The sequence below is a fragment of the Pteropus vampyrus genome, unplaced genomic scaffold (genome assembly GCF_000151845.1).
Source record: "Pteropus vampyrus isolate Shadow unplaced genomic scaffold, Pvam_2.0 Scaffold13, whole genome shotgun sequence".
In the NCBI taxonomy this organism is placed as follows: domain Eukaryota; kingdom Metazoa; phylum Chordata; class Mammalia; order Chiroptera; family Pteropodidae; genus Pteropus; species Pteropus vampyrus.
Genome location: NW_011888794.1, coordinates 7,061,713 through 7,070,486, shown reverse-complemented (window position 1 = coordinate 7,070,486; position 8,774 = coordinate 7,061,713). Strand labels below are relative to the sequence as shown.

The following is an 8,774-nucleotide window of genomic DNA, read 5'->3' as shown; positions in this document are numbered from 1 at the left end:
TTTTAATTCTACAACATTGCCTTTTTAGGAAACAAAGTATTTTATTAGACATCGCATATTATTTCCCCACAGTGTAAGAGTTTTGAAAGTGCATTTTTGTAATTATTCAATTAGCATTTAACATATCACTCATATTCGTTGTGCTCTGTTGCTTTCTAAAATTGGTCTCAACCTATACTTATTTCTTCTTCGCATTCCATCGAGAAAGTTCCAGCTTGTTACCTCTAGAATGTGCCCCTCACTTTTTTACTTCCATGTTTTCACTCATGCTGTTTCTTTCCAAGTGCTCTTTCTCATCCCCCAGCCACTGTGAGCCCCTTTTGTTCGTAATTACTTTGGCCTTGTATGATAGCTGTTTATGTTCCGTGTTATGTCGTATATGAGATTGTAAACTCCTTGAAGGCAAGCGTTTAATTTTCATCATTTTACTAATCTTATTACTGAGTTATGTCTTATTTTTCACACGAATAAGGGCTTAATTAATTATCATTTGTAGAACTGAGTTTGTAAGATGATTCGCGACAGTCACAAAATTAACAGTGATAATAAGGAAATAAACAGCCATTTCTTAAGGAGTATGTCGATGTTTCAATGGAAAGCGTATGGATAATTGTATTGCCACAATCTCTCTTTAAGGATACAAAAAAGGAAAAATGTGTATTGTCCATTCTCTTCTATCAGAGATAGTAAATAAACAGGGAATATGCAGGACTCTTTCCCTGGTCTTTGTAGCAGCATTTCATAGTAGAGAACAAACTTGCATGTTGATTTAAAAATAATTAGTTAATTTTGATTTTAGAAAATATTAAGCTATTTATTTTATTTTAACAGGTATCTTTCAGACGAAGGCATTGAAGCTTGCACAAGTTCTCCTGACAAAGTCAATATAAACGACATCATCCTGATTGCTCTCAATGTAGGTTTTGTTTATTAATTTAGAAACATTTTTAGTCTGGGAGCTATATTTATGAAAAACGTTTCATAGAATAAGTTAGATTTCGTAAGTAATATGGAATAATAAAAATAGCGCTTATTTTTTATTGTCCATTTTAAATTACAGTGATGTTTGCTGAATTTGTTAATCTCATATCAACTAATTATTAGAAATGTATGTTTCTTTTAATATCTATTAAATAGAATCCAATGAAAAAGGAAAAAATGCAATGAAAACTCTATATTTAACCCATTGATCAATTATAGAATTTCATAACATATACAGTACCTATATAATAGCAATAAAAACTGATCATATTCATTAAAACAAATTGTCATTTAATTAATATAGGAACTCTAGTTAGGTTATAGTTTTTTGACAGTTATATTTAGTATTTCAAATTAACTTTTCCTGTTGATATAAATAATGCATATTGTAGAACACTTTAGAAAATGCAGGAAAATAAAATGAGAAACTTAAACCTACTTGTAATTACTGTTCATGTTTTGCTATGTAGTCTCAATCTTTTTCCCTCCACCCACCTCAGTAGCTGTATCTTTCCCATAATTGGGATTGGCTTTTGGAGTTTTTGAAGAGTTATAAAAAATTGTTTGAGATATAGATGTAAGTAAACAAATATTCTTTTATCAATCTTGCAGTTACCCCAGTGGGACTTTTCATATTGCCTTTACAATAACAATTTATTAATAAAATTTATATATTATGATGCATAATTAAATTAATAAGAGATACCGTCTAACAGAGTCATCATATTACTGCAAAATAGGTATAACATAAAGCAGAAATGGCAGCAACTGGTAACATTGAAAATATAAATATAATCAATTTAGGTTTAAACAGATAAAAATTTGTTTTGAAATCTCGTTTCTTTCCAGTTTCTCTGAATTTTGTTCAGTAAGGCCAACAGGATCTATCTGTTTTTTGCTTCTGAGCTAAGTATTTAAGTTTTTAATAAACAGACTATAAATTTCGTAAAGAAGCATTCGTTAGAAAATATGCAGTTTATCTATGACTACAAATGGAAAAATTCCCCACTTTAACTTTCTTTGACTTGCACCCAAATTAGTGAATTCTGATTTCGAAAAATGTGAAGAAGTCTCCTTTATTTCGTTTTTTATTTAAACATCCTACAGATGATAAAAAAGAGATTTTGTGACAATCTCCTGTTCCTCTTTATTTTTCTTATTTATAAAGTTAGGTAAATAGCAATGAACTGTTTATAAGTGGGTATGAAACTTAAAATAAAACCAGTCAAGATGAGGAATTTGTCCTATGTACGTAAGAGGTACATGATGGCCCTTATCTTAATGAATTAATTTGTCTTTATAATTTTTTCTAAAATATATAGTTGAATACTCCAGTCCAAGCTGTCATGCCATATAACAGGAAAAAAAAAAAAAAAAACTAAACTTCTAATCAGGATAAAGTCTACACCAAACAAATAATTTACTTTTCAAGTTTATCACCTTTAAATAAAATTTGGCACTTACAGTATTTCTGTTGAATTTTTTTCAACTTTTACTGATTGTGGGAGGCCAGCCTAGTTGAGAAAGACTTGTGTTATTGACCCTTATTGTATATAACTTATTACATAGCGGGAGAATAATCCATGCACAAGCTTTCTTATGTTCTCTTCCCCCGTAGGGGAAAGGCTGAGCTTATTCCTTTATCCAGCAATGAACAATGCAATAATATATATATATATAGTGTTTCTCCTCCCCAAAAGCAAGTGTTCATCATAAATCACATTGTTTAGACAAATCGTCTAGGCAGCAAACCACATTAGGAAATGGTTCAAGTGCAAATTTCCCACATGCCAGCCTAGGGCCAACCTTGTGAAGGTGGCCCTTCTAAAGATAGTATGCTGCCTCAGACCTGCTAAGTAAATATTTTCTGTGCAGATTTTTATGTTGAAAGAGAATGTTCTTAATTTTTTACTCCATGGAATGGGGAACAAGAATATTGAGAAATGACGTTGAAATTCGGCATATAGTTTTTTTGGTGCAAATACCTGAATTATTCAGAAAAAAAGTAAGTGATAGACCAGTCTCAAATTACTGAAGACTGTGTATTAGTAAAAATTTAAAAACTTTTTTTTCTTTTAAGATTCTGTATGATATAAAATGATTTGCCAAAAGGTTTTCTGTCAGACTTACTGAATAAATAGATAGGAATTGTTTGGGATATTTGTATGTTATATAGCTTTGTTATGTTACAGGTATCATGGTCTATAGAATATTTTGTTTTCATGTCTCTGTGTATCAAGGTTATTTGGAATTCAGTTGTCAAAAATGTATACTTTTATGTAAGAGTAGTCATTTAGTTTTTAGATTGTGGCATTAATTTTTTAGTAAGACTGTAGTTTACATAAAAGCAGGCTTTAGATTTTAGTAGAAAAGATCTAGTAAGTTAAAAATTTACCTAACGAAATATGACCAGAATATATATATCCATATATATGTGTTCAACCTACTAGTGCACTTTAAATAACATATGTATGGGATTGTGTTATTTGAAAAGATTGATTATATGCGTAGATCTCATAATCAACTAAAAGACATTTATTTAAATTTTGTTCCACAAACTTTAGGTCTTTTCATCTTTGTTTGTGAGATTAAATTGACTTTTCTCTAAAATTATATGTTAATAATAATATTTTTATTTTAGACAGACTTGAGAACAATTGGCAAGAAATTCCTCCCCAGTGACATCAATGGTGGAAAGGTAGAAAAGGTAAAGAAAAATGTTAACTTCCTAAGTTATGCTAACTACAGTAAATATGAACATCTACTAAATTACTGGAATTATTTTTTGTCAATTAGGACTTCAACAGCAAAATGTTTTAGAGACGAACAGGTCAGAGTCATTGTAGTGATTTCGAATACACATGGAAAATTATTAAAACAAACTTTTAAACTTTTGGTGACTATTAAACATTTAAAAAATTGTTTTAGGAATTGTAACTATGGCACACTTGCATGTGACATTAGAAGTTAGAGCTCAAGATAAGGACCTTTTTGTACTTTTTTATTTTAGTTACCTGTTACCATGTTTATTTAATGAACTTATTAATATAAAAATATAAGATAGAGAATATTAGGAGTAATTTGACAAAGCCATGCATTTGATTATTTTTATTGTTTTGCATTATATATATGTGTGCGTGTGTATGTGTGTGTATATATATTCATGTTAGGGTTTTTTTCACTGGTCTTTTTAAAATACATAGTTTTTCGGTACCAAATAGACAGTCTTTAACTTCTTACTTGTTTGTACTCAATTTCTTCTATTTATTTGAAAATATATGTATATTGTGTCAGCCGAGAATTTTCTATGTGCTATTGGTCACTTTTTAACTGTTAGCTAACATCATTATCCATGTTTAAATAAATACTTTCAACATGTATGTTTTGTATTTAAATAAGTATTCTTATCATTTCAACACTCAGATATTTAAAATTGTTATTGCACCTCGGGTATGTTAAATTTTAGATAATTTAAAAGGTCTATAATGTAACAACATATTTTTCACATTTCTAAATATTAGTTCATTTGTACAATATATGGTAATCATTTAACTGGAAAGAACCATATTAGAGAGTTTTTAATCTCTAGTTTTTGAGGCAGATACTCAGAGAACAGGTGCTATCAACTCAGCCATTTATTTTAATGTTTAACAACACTGTGTCAGCAAAGTTTAATTATATTTTCATCTAAATTTCATATTCTACAGTTAAAGTTCATAAACGTCTTTATCTTCCTTCCCTTAGGGGAAATGGAGAACGTCTGGTTACCTTCTCTTGAGAATAATTCTCTATATACCTGAAGACTTATACATGTCACTGCCACAGGTTTCTTTTTGCTAAAGCCATTTATCTTGGTTCCTTTGTGTATTCTCAGTCTTCAGCTTTTCCTTCAACTTAATTGTTCTCAGAGTCCTCTCCAGCTTCTTTACATTTTTTTTTTTTTTTTCGGTTGTGGTAGTAGTTCTCAGGCTTCGTTGTACACTGGAATCACTCTGAGGCCTGGCTCAAACACAGAGTGCCAGCCCCCATCCGTCCCCCCAGTTTCTGATTCCATCGAACTGGGATAGAGCCTGAGAATTTGTATTTTTGACCAAGTTTCTGTGGGATGTTGATTCTGCTGGTCCAGGAAGCATACCCTAGCGCACTGCTGGTTTAGGCAACAGTCTTAGACAGGTCTGATAAATGCAAAAATTCTTGTCAGGAACAGTAGCTAACATCAGAGCGATATCTGTACACCCTTACATTAGCTTACTTAAAGAAATTTGAAGCTTTCTGGATTTCTGGTTTTCCATTTTCTCTCTATGTGTCTTTAGGGATTCTGAGAACCTGACTCTGCTCATGGTGGCGGCGGTGGGGGAGGGGGGGAGTGATGGGGGGAGGGGAGGGCTGGGGGTGGGGGAGGGCGGGGCGGGCTGCTGATGAGACTTTTCTGTGCTCCCTTAGAGCAGTTTTTCCTTTAAAAAGTTTTGCACAGTGGGATCCTTAAGATTTCTTTGAATGTAGCTAACAATAAAAAACAATGTAAAATCTTTGAATGTAGCACTTTCTGTGCCAAATTTTATCCTTTAAAATATCCTTAATGCTAATGTGTCTTTTTACATAAAATGAGAAGATATGAAATAAGCCCTTTTCGCATGAAACAAGTTGAGCTGGATGCCCTCCCTCTGCTCTTCCTCTTTGATTATATTGTCCCTTTCATTACCTCCTCCTAACACCTAGTCTACTTCTCATCATGGTGCCAGTGAAGATGTTTTGAAAAATAATTTTAATAGAAGTTTTAGAAGCCGATCCACAGAAATTGCTCATTTTATTTGCTTTTAGTTAAAACTCCATATATTATATAAAACTATAGCTACTTTTAGGCCAAAGTAAATATTTAAGGAATATATTTTGACATGAATAGAATTATTTGTGCTTTTTTTATAAAATAAGACTAATGCAGTTAAAGCTACTTTGTCTTTTATTTATTGGGATACCTTATTAACCAGTATTTTACTGTGTTAGTGGTGACTGAATCATTATGAAGACATGGCTCCAGTCACTAGGTTATGTATGTTGTAGTTCTGGTTGAAAATAAAAATTTTTAAATAAATTTGTTTTCATCTTTTCATAAGAGATAGGGCAGCATTTAGTAAGAAGGGTATTCGAGTGGGTAATCTGTCTGTTCCTAGAACATGCCAGATTTTGGTATAAAATAATATTTTTTAGTTTTCTTTTTTATATTAAAAAATGAAAGAATAAGTGAAGGGACTGATGACATACTCAAAAGATACAGATTTTAGCATCTTTGGGCTGGACTTAAATCCTAATTTTTCTGCTTATTTGGTTTTATGACTTCTACAAGTTACTTCATCTTGCTAGATTTTAGTTTTCTTATCATTCAGATAGCTCCTTTATGACATTGACTAATTAAATGAGATAATGTACTAAACATGGTACAGTGCATATGGCAAGGATGGAGGATTATGAGCAGTTTAGGATGGTGTTTTGTCCTGGAGGTCTAAGAACATATTAATCCTTTTTACTCCCTTGGGTATCTCATTACTGAGAGATCTCCAAGGGAATCCAGTGAATGAAGTTGGCAAATGGATGCTTCATTATTGGTTGGGTTTTGGCCCCCAGCCCTAATGCAGAGCTCTGTTGCTTGAGCTAAGTCCATGTAAGTGTGATGAAGTCAAAGCAGACGCAAAGCCCTCCTCTGTTTCTACTAAGTTCCAAGCCTGCCTGTGATACTACCATTTTTAGGAGAGAGAAAGCCAACAGGAAACATGAGGATTAGAGAGCCCCAATATTTAAGATGCAAATACTTAAGAAGCAAGAGGCAAGAAGAGGCCTTATTAGGAGCAGCTTCCATCAGTCTTGTGTGGTCCACTCGCTAGGACCTCGGCCATCTGCCTTCCTATCACTTTGGGAGCTCATTCACTAGGTCTCAGGACCCCCACAGTGCACTGGAGATTCTCCAGGATAGAGCATGATCCTCTTTGAAAGGCAGATTAAAGTAGTGTAGAGAGGAGTCTTCAGACTTCCTTCCCTGAGGGGCCAAAAATAAATGCTTGCATGGTGTGCGCTGTGACAATTAAGAAGACTTAGATAACACCATTTTCAGCATTTGGGAATTTGAGAGTGGAAGACTGAAGAGCTAATTACTATGTGATCAGGTAAGAAAGATTGTGGGTCCATAGTTAGGGAGAGGGTAGTTAATCCTAGACACATTGAATTTATGTCTCTTCTAGGACAGATCTGGGGCATTCAGAGGGTGGTGTTATCTGGAGTTTGAAACTAAAGTCTATTAATTATCACCAATTAATTTGGGAGAAAGAATAGAAAAATATGCAAGTAACTTTATTATTGATCAATACAGTTTTTTTTAGGTTCTTTCCTCTTTCCTTCCATTCACTTAATATTACTTTGCAGTTCCTATATATTTTCTCCATAATGTCGCCCAAAACCCTGATGCAAATTTTGCAGACAAATTTAAAAAGTGGTGAGAATGGGAAGATGATATTTTTTCTAGGATTCCAAGCCCGAGAGATTTCTTTCCACGCACAGAATATGTTTGGTTTTTAGGCCATAAAGATTTGACAGTGGAGGGACGTGTAATGAAGACATGTTTTGCATTTTCTGAGTTTCTCAGGGCAGGCTTTGCATTTCTCACAGGCTACAGGAACATGATGGCTTGTAAGCTAAAAACCACAGGAAAAGTCATAACACAAAAGAAATAAAACTATACTTCCTAATAAACTGTTTAATATTTTTCATATTCTTGTCTGAGCTGAATATTTCATTGTAGTTATTTTCATAGCTTTAGTGTCCAAACCAAGGTGTAGAAATTATAAAATACAGGTTAATGTGAAAATACTGTTACTTAGTCCAGCTATGTGACGACCTAATGCATTACTGTAGAAACCTAACAGAAAAGGCTTTCAGTCCTGTGTTTGTTTATTTTTTAATCTAGGTCTTAAGACTGATAGGCTGTATATGTCTTTTTAAATGTGAAATTATGATTAAAGACCTAATTTTTCCAAATATAAGTGACCTTCTCAAAGCTTCGGTAATATGGATATCAACCACAAGATGGCTCCACTGCCTTAAAATTCAAAGTGAATGGCCTCACCCTCAAGTCTAGAAATTAGATGTTTTTTAAAAAGAAAAATAATTGGAAAAAGTTTTAATTTAAAAAATTTGTATCATATTTAATATATCTTAGTTTGTTCTATGCTAAATAATGCAATTTACCAGTGTTCCTTTTAGTTATTCAAATTAAACATGTGCTTCTACTTTTCGTAAGCTGCCCTCCCTTTTATTTTAGAGGTGAGACCTGCAGCTTCCCTAACATCAGTCTTATGTTGCTTCAGTCCCTTATAATTGCCATGTGCATGGAATGTCCTCCCCTAAGCTGCCAGGCAAACTTCTGTTTATTCTTCAAACTCCAACTCAAATGTCACTTTTCTTCTAATTTTCTTGACCTTCTTTGAGCAGAATTAATTTTTACCAATTAATATTCCCATTACCTTTTATACCTGCTTCTGCTTTTAGTATGCAACAAGTTTTTTTATAGATGTATTTTATTTTACTCTGTCTACAGTTTGCCATTATATCTATTTATCATAAAAACCAATAATGTAGCATAGTAACATTAGAAATAATAATTTCTTCTTAACCATTAAAATGAAGTAAAATGCCCCAATTTAAACATTCATTAAGACAACTTTACAATGGTGTATTATTTTTTTCTGACATTCGTGATTTTATATATATATGTATATGTGTATATATATAGTATGTATGTATCG

General features: G+C 32.5%; 1 protein-coding gene across 6 annotated transcripts in view; it reads left to right on the top strand.

The window, feature by feature from the left end:
• The window catches only part of TDRD3 (tudor domain containing 3), a 147,347-nt gene that overhangs the window by 42,166 nt on the left and 96,407 nt on the right, over positions 1 to 8,774 (top strand). For 3 of the 6 annotated variants that reach the window (XM_023525124.1, XM_011381013.2, XM_023525126.1), the window contains exon 3: positions 3,623 to 3,688. In XM_023525124.1, the coding sequence (XP_023380892.1) occupies positions 3,623 to 3,688 (66 nt within the window). Of the gene's footprint in view, positions 1 to 807; positions 917 to 3,622; positions 3,689 to 8,774 lie in introns of those variants that run through there. The other 3 variants (XM_023525129.1, XM_023525130.1, XM_023525133.1) reach the window with 3 other exon arrangements.